This window comes from Cygnus olor, chromosome 1, assembly GCF_009769625.2.
Source record: "Cygnus olor isolate bCygOlo1 chromosome 1, bCygOlo1.pri.v2, whole genome shotgun sequence".
NCBI classification, from domain to species: domain Eukaryota; kingdom Metazoa; phylum Chordata; class Aves; order Anseriformes; family Anatidae; genus Cygnus; species Cygnus olor.
The window spans coordinates 190,625,003-190,638,318 of record NC_049169.1 but is presented as its reverse complement, the minus strand read 5'-3'; the positions used below and the strand labels follow the sequence as shown (position 1 = coordinate 190,638,318).

Genomic DNA, 13,316 nt, shown 5'->3' with positions numbered 1-13,316 from the left:
TGACAGAATGGGGGGGAGGCAATTTGCTGGGCAGGGGCAGTGAGGTACTGCCCAAGCACTGACCTTACCCATTGTAAAGGAGCAGCTCCAGAACAGTAATTAGGTTTATACCATTGTCATAGCAGTCCATGTAGTCTGTACTACTTGGAGCAGCTGCAAGGCCATCAGTAACAATGCCTACAAAGGCAAGCTCTTGTATTGCTCTTCCTTTCTGCTTGGATTTTCAGTCAGCAGAGAGAACGATCCAAGCATACAGATTTACAGTTTTGTACTTATACTTTTTTCCCCTCAAGCTTGTGTGTAGATGCATTCAGAAGACTATCAATAATTTCTTTTCAGAACAGTGATTAATGAGAGAAAGTGAAAATGCAGGGAAGATCAGGAGTTTGTCAGTAGAAGAGAATAGATAAACGACAGCCATCAGTTTAGGGTCTCATCTGGGGACAGATCTGATGTTAGGTATCTTCTCTCACTGCTGCTTGTGCCTGCACCCTATTAGGATCCTACATAAAGCAAGAAATAAACCGAAAGCTCTTAGAACATGGGCACGAAGTAAGAAAAAGTGAGATGCAACAGAAAAACAGAAGGGAAATTTAAAACTGAAGGTGATTTATGCACCTGGTGCAATCGCTGCTCCTAGGGATACCTGCACTGGCCCTTTGAAAAACTTGCTTCATGGTACAAGAACAATGATGCTAACCCATTTGCTCCAGTATGAAAAAGAGCAACTACAAGGACTGGGGATTCATGACTTACTATGAAGAGAGGCAACTGAAAATAGGAGAGAAAGCACCGTAGCTAGAGTCTTACCACAGTCACCTCTTTGACCTTTCAGGATCCTTTACTTTCAACAGCACATCCATCTCAAAACCACATACCGCTGTGCAGACAGGAGTTACACATTTCCCCCCTGTAGTGGAGGTACAACAGAATCCAGATATCAACTCAGGCTTGGAATGAGTGCCCATGTGTACTTTGGATGTAAAGTCCTTGCTCAGAAACAGAACCTTTCATAAACTGCTCAAGATTTCACTAGCAGTCACATATAGCACTAGCAGTCACATATAGACTCTCACTTCATTGCCAAAGTTTAAAGTGTTTGCCTTTTATTCAGACTTTCTCCATTTCCAGTGTTTAAGATACTTTTCCATGTCTTTAAAACCAAAGAGGCCCTAGTTTCACAACAGCACCAGTCTACCACGAAAAAATTAAAACACAAAAGGTTCCATGATGTGATATAGTATAAAGAATTAAATACAGCTAATACATTACAGACAAACATGTGTAAGTGGAATATTTACATAAAATTATGTATGTTCCTATAAAACTGGCAGGACACAATGAAAAGATTAATAAGAATACTTATATCTTGTCTGCTAGATGTTCAAAGTGGGTCTACTCAGACTGCCTCTAGTGTTGTCATGCTGGCTTTATGCATGACTTTGCACTCAGAACCTAGCTACCCTAATTATCCACTACCTGTGGTGGGTTTTCACACAGCTTCCCCTATAGCAGGGGCTATGCAGGTGCCTCAAGTTACCTGTCCAGACCCCAGCAGTGCTTGCAAAGCTGTAAAGATGTGGCCTACTACCATCTCCTCTCTGTGAGTATGGTATTTCAGGGTTTACTTGCATAAGCCTGCTAGTCAAAACAGAGTCAATTACTTACTGTAACACCTTAAGTAACATGGAATCTTAGACTTTACAAAAATATTTTAATTGTCAGTTCACGAGTAAAAACTATCGCTATTACAAAACATCTTGTAACATTAGAATGTCTACCTTGGGAAGAATTTTGTTCTTATTGCTGTTGCAGATAGTTTACAGAAACTGTATCAGCATGTAAGGATGTTCATAGGAAGATACACTTCCCTATTTAACCCTCATATAAATTTCACATGTTTAGGCTGCCCTGGCTTTTCTTTCCTTTCCAAACAAGTGCATAATTGACACATGCTACTACATAGCAAAAATCACACCCAATATAAGTTGTTTAGCATAAATTTCATTTGCAGCCTTTAGACAAATAATATTTACTCCAAAAAGAGTAAGTACCAGCACTGGCACTACCTTAGCTACTTGAAAATCCTATAACTGTGTTCTGACAGCTATCAGATATTAGCTCGTTCATCTCATTTTGTTTGGTTTCTTCTTTATTCTCGTGGTTGGGGTGATGTTTTGCATTTCCAGCTTTTTTAGATCTTCTGAGAAAAAATTTTGTCAGTAAGTAACATAATTCGGCCACATTTAAAAGAATGCAAATGCTGGACACTGCAATCATGAAAATAGTAAACACTGTCTTTTCAGTAGGTCGAGAAACAAAGCAGTCTACCGTGTTGGGGCAGGGCCAAGCATTACATTTCATTAAGCGAGGCATTCGGAACCCATCATACATGAAATAAAATGCATACATGAAGACTGCTTCGAAGATCAGTCTGAAGAAGATGCTGCTGGTGTATGTCCACCACAAGGAACCCTCAATACGAAACCTCTGGCTTCTGATTTCTTCAATGTCCTTGTACTCGCATTTCTTGTCTCCCTTTCTGAACTGCCGTTTCTTCTCGTGCCTCCTGTAAGCTACGTGCATGGCCACCAGCAGCGCAGGTGTGGAGACAAAGATCAGCTGCAGGGCCCAGAGTCTGATGTGAGAGATGGGGAAAAAGTGATCATAGCAAACATTTTTGCAACCAGGTTGCAGAGTGTTGCAGACAAAGTCATCTTGTTCATCTCCCCAGACTCTCTCTGCAGCCACAACCAGGATCATGATGCGGAAGATGAATAGGACCGTGAGCCATATCTTTCCAATGCTGGTGGAGTGTTTGTTTACACCTCCCAAAATGGTGTGCAGAGATCCCCAATCCATTGTCTCGTTTTAATCGTATGACCTAAGACAAGACAAAAAACAAACAAAATAAAGATTAATCAGGATGGGAAACAAACACTATCAAGCACACATTATAAAATAAAGGCAATGTTGGATAATTGCAGAGCATTAACGGGCTGTGGTAACATCTTGCTGATAGAGTGGTCTTACCTATAAGCAAAGTGACACCATAACCACATTTCAGCAGGCTGTATTTCATTACTTGATTACAGAGATGGAATCAACTTCATCTTACTTCAATGTGTATTTGGCAACTGAAAATATCTATTAGCTGCATCAATGAGGAAAGTCAGGCAGGGAAAATTGATGGAAATGGCCTTAAAAGCTACAACATCAGTTAGTTTTGACAGCAGTAATGAAGAATGAAAGATGACATCAGTCAAAAGTAAGGTGTTATGCTGAAACGTAAGCAGAATGAGAAACTACTAGAGCCTCTGGACTTCTCAGGGTGTGGTGAAGAAGCTCTGTGAAAGTTACAGAAAACTGAAGAAACTAGAAAACAAAACCTGTACAATCCATTTTCATGAGTACATTCCAGGAATAAGAGAGAGACCTTGAGGAGTGCTTCTGCCTTACGAGAAGATCTGGATAACCTGCATTCCAGATTTTTAAGGATGTGACTGTAGGGCGCTCTGCACTGTTAGTTGAAGCAAACTCCACAGTAGGGAAACCTTGGTCATGATCCATCTTCTTATCTTGAGGTGGATGTTTAAAAAAATCAATATTATGAGATACATCCCAAAGTTGTGTTTCTCTCCACTAACTACAAAAAATAGCCTTGGATAACCAGTCAGATGCAGGACTTCATTCTCCATGCCTGTCCAAGCAACTTTCCCTTAATAACACTGGCTGGAATAGGGGAGAAGTCTAAGAGGCTGGGAGAAAGCTGAAGTCAACATTTGAAGAGTTCAAACAAGCCAACAGTAGCTCAGAGACTCTTCAACAGAAGCAGCATTTCAGAGCACTGTAATGAGTTAGAGAATCACAGAATGGCCGAGGTTGGAAGGGACCTCTGAAGATCATCTAGTCCAACCACCCTGCCAAGCAGGATCACCTAGAGCACCTTTCACCTTTGCCTCCCCCCTGCCTCCCCAGGAACACTGCAATTGTTTGTGGAAGCCAAGCAAATCCAGCCAACCATTCACAGAAAGCGTTAAGAGGCATTCCACACCTCCACCCCCTTCAGACTGATTTACAGAGAGGTGTTTGCACGTTACTCTGAAATTAAGAAACCAACATTTCCTGTGCCCATCAGGCAGACACTTTAAAAAGGACTCATTGACCTCTGTTCTGAACTGCCTTGTCAAGGCATTTCTCAACTTTATGAATTCCATCGTCTTCCAGAGGTCATCTTCCTTTGGCATTTACAGCATAGGGCACCAATAAAAAAAAGTAATCCTGTTTTTTGGAGAAAGGTCAGTAGCCGCTGATGCAAAGGCCACTGCAGTTATCACGTGATGTAGTTAAGATTTTTACTAACTCTGAGCTAGGTCACATTGCACAAGAAAAAAAGATATATCTTTGGAACTATCTTCTGCATTGCACTCCAATTTTGAACAATGGGAAAAACCTTACTGCCTTCCAACTGAATTACACACACCCTGTAAGTCACATACAATACAGAGCAAAGATGATGATAGCTCAGGCAAATTGAGGAAATTTAACCATGATGTGAATACAAGGTTGTTTTTACATGCTTATGCACACTGGAGTATAAGTCCTGTACAAAATGGGCACCATGTCAACTGTGGCAACACACACATCAAAACCCCATCATTTAAATCTACCAGACTCCTTACATTTCTTGTTTCAGCTGACAGAAGAGGGCACGATGACTATCTCCTTACAACATGAGAGTCTGAGAAGTGGAACATATATACTCCCTCCTCATAAGCTTTCCTTTATCGACATACACCAAAACTGCTGCCTTGCTGTTGCTACAGCTTCACGAGAATTTGTTTCCACGTACAATCACTCCTTGTCTCCCTGTGCAGAAGGGGATTCCAAAATAAATCACCTCAGGGTGTAGTTAAAGGGTACCTTGTCTTTGGTGGCAAAGCCAGATACAGATGCTTCCTCACCACTGGTCGTTCCTGAGGTCACACTGCAGCTCTCCATCTCCTGCAGCACTGCAGGGGTACATTACAACAAACACCCAACTAGTTTGTTCAGAAGTTATTCCCAGTACAAGTATGTGTTGTTGTTCCCCCCCTCCCCCCAACCTGACCCATTTCACTAGCACACAGCCCCACAAACCATTTGAAAGGCACTTAAAAATATATATATTGCAATTTATGGAATAGATTGAGCAGCCAGTGGGGAAAAGTGGTTGAGGAAACATCACTGCTGAGGACAATATATTATGAAACTATATCATCCACTGGACTTGTTCCATCGCCTCTGAGAGTATATTGAGCTTTAATCCTACCAAAAACACGTCCATATCTGGATGTGTGCAGAAAAAGCCACTACACTTCGGAGAGGCAGTCTTTCTTCATCTGACCTGACTGGCAAGTAAAACAAGCCTCAGGCTCATTGAGCCACTTCCTCTCCTTCCCCCCCCCCCCCAAAAAAAAAGGTCTTTGCCTGTCATATCTACCCAAACCTTCCCCCCTCCACCATTCCCACCCACCTTTCCAAGTCCTCCAACTATCTCCTCTACCCCTCCTGCCACCATCCCGTTCCTCCTGCTGCTTGCAGAGGAAGTCAACAACCTTTGCCCCTCCTTGCCTTTGACTTGATTTTATGCTGGTGGAGAGGCATGTGACTTCTGAGACATTCGAGAGATCGATAGAAGCACTGATCATCAGATACTGCAACCAGTAAAACTCCCAAAGAGCAACACAGCTGAGATTGTAGGGCCACATTCAGGCAGCCTGAATTCCATCCAAGTACTCTGGAACCAGTGTTTCCTACTGGCTTGCTTTAAGCATCTCAACAACGCAATTTAGAGAACGTAATAAAGGCAATTCAGAAACTGCTCTGCAGTGCCCACTTTCCTCTCCAGTAAAGAGACACAATGACCAAAGCCGAATTCAAGGTAACTCAGAACGGCCCTTCACACTATTAACCCATCGATTCAGATTGTTCCAGCTAGGCATCCAGCTTGGGCTATCTGTAGTGATGTGATGGCTCATTTACTCCTAACTTACTCAAAAGCTAGGGTGCTGACTCATGATCAGACGTTATCTTTCTTCCGAATACTTGCTTTCAAGACCATGTTACTAGGAAGTAAAATATTAACTGTCTGGCTGACCAAAGAAGAAGAAAGCAGGAAAACTATTCCCCTTTAACGGGTGCTAACTCTTATTTTTAGAGTCACTCCAGATACTATTTATGCGTAAGACGATCCACCTAAATGTATACAGAAATTACAGTTTGCAGTCAGCGACTTACCTGCTTTGCTCATCCCAGAAGTAAAGCATGTTATAAGAATAAGTTAGACACACAAACTTGGGTGAAATTGGGGCAAAAAAGAGTAAAGTGGGAGTAGGGACTGGGAATGAAAATAAGAGAGGAGCATTAGAAGAACAGAAGATAAGCCAGTGAAGCTGAGGAGCTAAGCATTTAGAATGCACCTTTACATGAGACAAAATTAAGTGTTACATTTTCTTAAAAAAAGAAAAATGGGCACAAAGATAAGCCTTTACAGCTCTCAGCATAAATCACTGTCCTGCTGTCAGCTGAACCTTCTGTTCCTTCATCTGAGAAATCCGAAGAGCAGGATAGTACAGCTGTTTCAGTAGGAGTTAAAAGTGATCATTAGAAATCACCATGCTCCACCAAAGAGCTAGCAATGAAGGAAGTAGTTCTAGGTGATCACACAACCCATGGAGAGGCACATAAAATGTAGCTCTCGTCTTGCTGCTGTCTAGCCCACTAACAGTACCTGAGCTTCCTAGGGGGGGAAAAAGAAAGCTTAACTATTTCCCCAGCTTCTGGGCAGGTCTTGAGCTCTGTGCTGCCATGACTAGACTGCTTACTACTTAAAATAGTTCCTATAAGTCTACATTAAACTGCAATCACAGCATTCTGCATACACCCACTAAAATCTCCGCAAAGCACAAGACCAAGGACAGTTGCCATTGAGCACCAGCATTTAGGAATACAGCTAGTTAGCAGATGCTTTCTTTCTTTTCCCCACTCTGTTAGGAACTGTTACACTGAGAAATCATTAGTCAATGGTTAAAGTCATGGCTTCAGCACACACAGTTAGAAGTACAGCAAAGGTGAAAACAACATAAAATACATTATTAAGAGTACCAGGATTCACCAGTCTGGTGTGACACTCTGCCACTTTCCGTAGTGCCTCCAGATACTGATATAAGATCAGTAGTCTACAAAGAAACGTCACTTTATTCAACGTAGGAATACATTAGCTGAGATAAACCAGCAAAAAAGCACTCACTGGTCCTGGCCAGAGCAGTGGACAGAGAGGTAACTCAGATGCCTGAGAGCAGCAGTTCCAACACAATTTCATCCAAGGAAAAAATCTTTAGAACATCTGATCTGCTCCAGATAAAAGGTAAAAGCTATTTTATGGCCCACATTCACACAAGAAGTATTACTGTTTGTTGAGGTACAGCACATGTTTAACAGCTCTGCTGATACAATCTTCCCTTCAGGTCTTGATCTACACAGTTACGTTGTAAGCACCAGCCAGGAGAGGGGCTGCCACCAGCATCAAAGCGTCTTAGAGCTATATATGCTGTCTCCTATCCAAGTTTGAAGAACAGCCAAACCTGAATTTCAGCAGCTTGTTACCAGCATAAGCTAGACCCTGTGTTGGCAGAGTGAAGTTATTTGTAAGCAAGAGTGCAAGCATGAAGATTTTATTATATTGTTGAGTTAGTTCTGGTGCTATACTGAAAAAGAAACAAACACAAAGTATTACCAGGACAGATCCCAAGAAGCTCTTAGTAAAAACATATTTAACTTCTTCCAGAGACAGCACCTTTTTATCTCATCATGAAAGTCTGGCATAGAGGCTAGAGCACTTAGTTGCCAACTCCCAGACTACCTACTTACCTTTAAGCCTGTGCCATGCCTCAGTTTCCCAGACACTAAGTGGGATAACAGTCTCACTATCTCCTGTGGTTGGTCTGCCATGCCCCACTGTAGGCTTCACAGATTCATACTTCATTATCAGTGCACCAAAACAGGTAAGTAAGTACCAGCTCCAAGTTGAAGCACAGAGTTTAATTCTGTTCAGGATGTTCCCACTACTGAAGAACACAGCTCCCCACGTTACTATAGCTTCAATGCAGAGTTCACACTGTAAGATGCAGCTCTGAATTCAAGACTTCATCAAAGCAAAATCTTTTCATTTCACTATTAAACTTCCAGATATTTTAATTTTACAGCAGGATATTCAGAATGTTCCAACTGCATGCTCCTCAAGTGTCAATAGCTCTACTTCTTTACTAAGAAGTTGAATAAGTATCAAAAGAGCAGTCTAACAATCACAAAAGCCTGTGCAATTTTCTCTAGTAGCTCTTAAACTTTGTTCTGAACACCTATCTCCAGATCAGAGTGGAAACTGGAGAGCAACAGAAGAGCTAGGACAGATAGGAGTTACAGTTTATCTGATTTGACACAGGAACACGCAAGGACTAATCAGGAACAGGAAACCTCTGACAGCTGCAGGTCTGAACACAGCAAGCATTGTACATTTCTTCTACTCAAGTTTATGGAAACAGGATGCATTTTTTGCTCTAAGCCTTGTGTAAAACCCAGAAATAGCCTTTAACATGACAGATTATGACCCCACACGCATGCAGTTAAATGTTAAAAACATTGCTAAGTAATTATCAACAGCTTTAAGGGTTCCGCTCCACACCGATCGCCACATTAAGCCTGTCCTGTGTTCATGCCCTTACTGACTAAGTCATTTCCCAAGCATGTTCAGAAACACATGTAGCTCCTCCACCAGCCCACAACTGTAAATTAAGAATTAGCATCCTCCAGAACATCTCTGCACAAAATTCACTCCGCTCGTGGAAAACTGGGCATCAGAAAAAACAGTCATGCTTGAAGGCATAACACGGCAGAAGAATTCCAACTGGAATTTGGCCCATCAGACATTTCTGAAGGAAAGGTTAGCGGGGAAAGACTGCTTAAAACTTCTTGCTTCAAAAGAGAACTCAAATTCCTGAGGATTATTTCTTTACTGATGTTGGCATCCTATTTCCCTATTTTTAAAGAACATCTTCAGTGCACTATTCTTTGCTCCCAGTCATGAAAATAGCAGCATTATTTGCAGAGATTTTTTTAAAATCTAGTTATTTAATTCTTATTTCCTTCTCCCCCACCCAAGGCAAACATCCAATATTCCCCTCTACAAATTCACCATGTTTCAGCAAGTTACTGTCTGTCACACACAAAGCTTGCACTCTTTCAGAAATACGGAATAAGTTTATATATGTGATGATTTTATACTGCAGTCTAGTTTTTCTTTGAATGGGTATTTTGTTAGCATCTCTTTTAACAAAAGCAGATATAGAAATCAAGTTTTTCCTTTAAAAAATATCTATTACAGGAAGAACTATGCATGAGATCAGGAATAGAATTAGTTTTCAACTTTCTTTTAGCTATTAATAGATGTGTTTGGGTTTTTTCCCCCCCCACTCCTTTTGTTATGACAGCACCTTATCTTTCCTCATGTATCATCATTTCAGACTTTTCTTTACGCAAAAGACTGTTTAGTCAGGCAAGAGTCAGTTCTCCTTTCAGATAAGTTATCAGTCATCACTAATAGCAATTAAAAACAGTGACAAACAGAAGGAAAAACAGCGGAAGAAAAACAAAAATTCAATCCATGCTCCTGTTTGCTGAAGCTTCTCGAGCCACTTACTGCACTGAAACTGTTCACAGGAACACCAAGAAGAAAAAAAAAAAATTGAACTTATGAAGTGTCCTTTCTACTGACAGGAGAACTGAATTCATTCAACTGAATGAATGAAATGCTTTTTAGAATAACTTAAACCTCAAATTGCTGCTAATTTACCAGATACTAAGATATCCTGCTGTATCTTTTTCACTGTATAGTTACTTTTTGTAAGAGTTAAATGAGGCTGCCCAAGTAATCTGTCTGGGTTAGACTTCAAGGGATGCAAAACAACAAAGCAGGCAGAGGCCCAAGCTTCAGAAATCTGAGAGAACTAGCCCCATCAGGAAAGAAATGAATTCTTCCAGAGATGTATCTCAATTCATGACTTTTTATTGCTCCATGTTTAGTCTCTGCGATATGTAGTCCTTCTACCAATGAAGAGACTGACAGTTCTGGGGACTTAAGTCCTGATGGATGTTCACTATAGGAACAATCTCATGGCTCTGCAAGCATGTTGTAAATCTCACCTGGAAAAATACACTGCAAACCCCAGCTGACATGTGGAGGTGTCTCCTTCTCCAAGCTTACTGCAGAAGGCTGAGGCTTGAGCCACCACTGCCTTGTCCTCAGCTGTCTGTCTCTACAAATGCCTGTACATCTTCCTGCCAGCTGCCTTTCCTACCTTACTTTAGGTCAAGCCTCTCAGCAAGCAGGGTTTCCAGGCTGAACACCAGAGACCAAGGGAGACTAGAAACTACATAACTTCACTAACAAAAATCAAGGATGAAACTATTTTGCTCTACTGTCAGCTCAGTGCACACACGTATGTTGTGGTAAATACAAATACAACCCAGACCGAAACCCACATATCATTTCAAATAAACCACACTCAACAGCAAGCTTATTAGTGATCAAATTCAGAAAGACAGGGTTTAAAAAGAATACACTTAAGACAAATGGCTACTTCCTTCTTTTAACCCTCTGCCTGCTCTCTTAGAATATTTCTATGCCACATGGTAAAATCCAATGAAGCACAAAACAAAAATACATCCTTCTATGTGTGTGTGTGGGGGGGAATAAAAAGTAAATAAACAGAGAGATTCTTCAACACAAGAGATGGGAAAAGTAACACCTAGGAAAACCTAGTGACAGGAAAAACAGCCATACCCTGAATGCCACCCAAAAGCAGCCAAGTGCCATCCACATCAGCATGCCAAGCACTCTTGTTCTTACTCCAACACATCTCTTGAGTTTTATTGAAATAGCACTCATTCCTCGCACGATCCCATCCACCCCGACACCCAGAGATACGTTTATTTCTGACTCACACCTCTCATTTCCTATTCCCCCGTGATTCTGAGGAATGTTTCCAGTGTGTGCCCAGGTGCTCACCAGACCTGTCAGTTGCACTGATGCAAGCTGTTTATCTCAGTGCAACTCTCAGCATCGGTAGGTGTGTCACGAATTACCTGTAATTGCAGAAGCCTTTAGCTCGCTCGGGGTTTTAGCCGGTCGGGTGCTTCACATAACGTGCTCGCAGAGAGCTGCTGATTGAGAAGCAGGGGGAAAGAAGAAAGAAAAAAAAGAGTTGTTAGGCACTCAGGAGCACGCCGGAGCTGGGGAAGGGAAGCGTGAGGCCGGGCTGAGGGGAGCCGGGAGCCCGCCCGGGCAGCGCCTCAGGGCTCGGGGCCGGGCTGAGGTGGGTCCCGGCCCCTCACCGGGCGGCACCGAGCGCGGCGGCCCCGTGTCGAGCCGGGCCTGCCCCGCACCCCCGTCCCTCGCCTCACGGAGGGCACCGTGGAGCGGCCTCCCCCGGCGGCCGGCCCCAGCTCCCTCCTTCCCTCCCTCCCGCCTCACCCCTCACCTGCCCCGTCGGTGCCCACGTAGGGAGATGGGCGCCCCGGGAGCCCCCTACCCCGGACTGGGCTGGGCTGCGGGTCCGGCTGTAGCAGCGGAGCGGCCGGTGCCCGGCTCGCCGCCCCGCGGCTCTGAGGTCCCTCCCCGCTCACCTGCCGCCGCTTTTAACCCGCCCCAAGCCCGCCTCCGCCCGCCGGGGCCGGGCCGGGGCCGGCATGGGGGCGCCCGGCCCCGCGGCGGGGCCTGGCTCTGAGGGGCCTCTCCCGTGCCCCTGCCCCGCTCCGTCCCCTCCTGCCTGGCCCCCGTGCTCTGTCTCGTCAAACCCAGGCCTTTTCCTCGGGACAAAAGAACGGAGGCCTTTACTTATGAAAATCATAACAGAATTACTGGCAAACGGCAGCCGGAAAAGCCCAGAGCTGCTGGCTTTCCCAAGTTTGTCCTAAAAGGTGATTGAAATGCTACAGCAGCACCCAACAAGCCTGCAGGCTTCCAGCGGGCTGCAGATCTGTGTCACTACAAGACCTACTTTGCAGAGTTTTCTGTTTCCAAGGAATACAGTTGCTGAGGAAACACTTCAGTTTCTTAACCTTTGGGTTCAAAAATCCCTGCCTGAAACTCTGAGTTCTCCATCTTGCACACATGCACATCAAACTAGAGGTTTCTAATCCTCTACCTAAATTTCTGAAGAAAACATACAGTACAGTAGTACATTTCCTCAGGTTTTGGACTTGGTTAAGGTACTGGTATAAGGGTTCAGATGGCAAACCACTTCTAGTTAATTCTTCTGTCCTTTATCTCCACTTCCTGGAATAATAAAATAAATAAATAAATCGAAAATCTTTTGCAAAAGTCAATGGTTTCTTTGATCACGTGCTCAGGTTTAAGAGGTAGAAGAGTCTGGCACAAGCAACTCAAATGTGGACATTTGAAAGAAAAGAAATTGCTGTCAGCTGTGGTTCAAATATCACCCCCTGTCTCTGTGGCACTCATCCTTCATCCTTGCCCTCACACCTGGCTCCACGCAACCTGCATGGTAGGACCACAGGGAAATTCATGTTTTAGGGGATCTCAGGAGGTCTATCCCGACCTCCTGGTCCAAGCAGGATCAGCTCTTCTTTCGGACCACTCAGCCATTACTCAGCATCTGTAGGGGCTCAGTGCTTGCATCAGCTGGAGTCGGGTCACTGCCGCATCTGCAGGACCAGGCCCAAAGTACATGATGCTATGGTGAGCTAGACAGGCATAAATACCTCAGGCCTGAGTCTTCCATCACTCACTGCCTTCTGTGGAAGTTGTGCATTCAGACGACGTTCAAGGTTCATGCGTATAGCGCGTATGAGGAAGGGAGGTGCCTCAGGACCTGGCCATGTGGCTGTACTTTGTGAAAGGGAAGCCCATCTCTCCATGTAAGAAAAACTTTGGAGGAGACATCTGGGACTCATGTATCTTTCCCTCTCCAGTCACATTCCATCTTGATTCAGTGACCTCTAAAGAGTAGAATGTGTCCCCTCTGTCATTACCAGGTCAAATTTTTTTAAAGATTGTGTATATTTAGCTGTGGCAGAGGATTTTGAGTTTGTGCTGTTTCGCAAGTCCACATTTACTGCCAAAAAAGGTTTTTTTACAACAGGAAAAGTATTATGAGAAACGCGTGGAGACAAGACTCTGTGAAATTACCTAAAGGAGATGAGCCATGGGCAGGACATGGCATGGACCTCCCCTATCTGCCTTGCAGGCAGGTCTTTCC

General features: G+C 43.6%; 1 protein-coding gene across 4 annotated transcripts; it reads right to left on the bottom strand.

Moving 5' to 3' along the window:
• Window positions 1-919: 919 nt before the first annotated feature.
• Window positions 920-11,731, bottom strand: LOC121063531 (gap junction beta-6 protein). 4 transcript variants are annotated; one of them, XM_040544036.1, is made up of 3 exons: window positions 11,577-11,731; window positions 11,182-11,259; window positions 922-2,884 (listed from the first exon to the last, which is right to left on the bottom strand). In XM_040544036.1, the coding sequence occupies exon 3, from the start codon at window positions 2,860-2,862 to the stop codon at window positions 2,071-2,073; it is 792 nt and encodes a 263-aa protein (XP_040399970.1). In that variant the 5' UTR covers window positions 2,863-2,884; window positions 11,182-11,259; window positions 11,577-11,731; the 3' UTR covers window positions 922-2,070. The 4 variants fall into 4 exon arrangements, with proteins under 4 accessions (XP_040399971.1, XP_040399972.1, XP_040399970.1 ...); XM_040544035.1 differs by having other exon boundaries at window positions 11,182-11,256; window positions 11,577-11,727; XM_040544037.1 differs by lacking the exon at window positions 11,182-11,259 and having other exon boundaries at window positions 920-2,884; window positions 11,577-11,713.
• Between the last annotated feature and the right edge of the window lie 1,585 nt (window positions 11,732-13,316).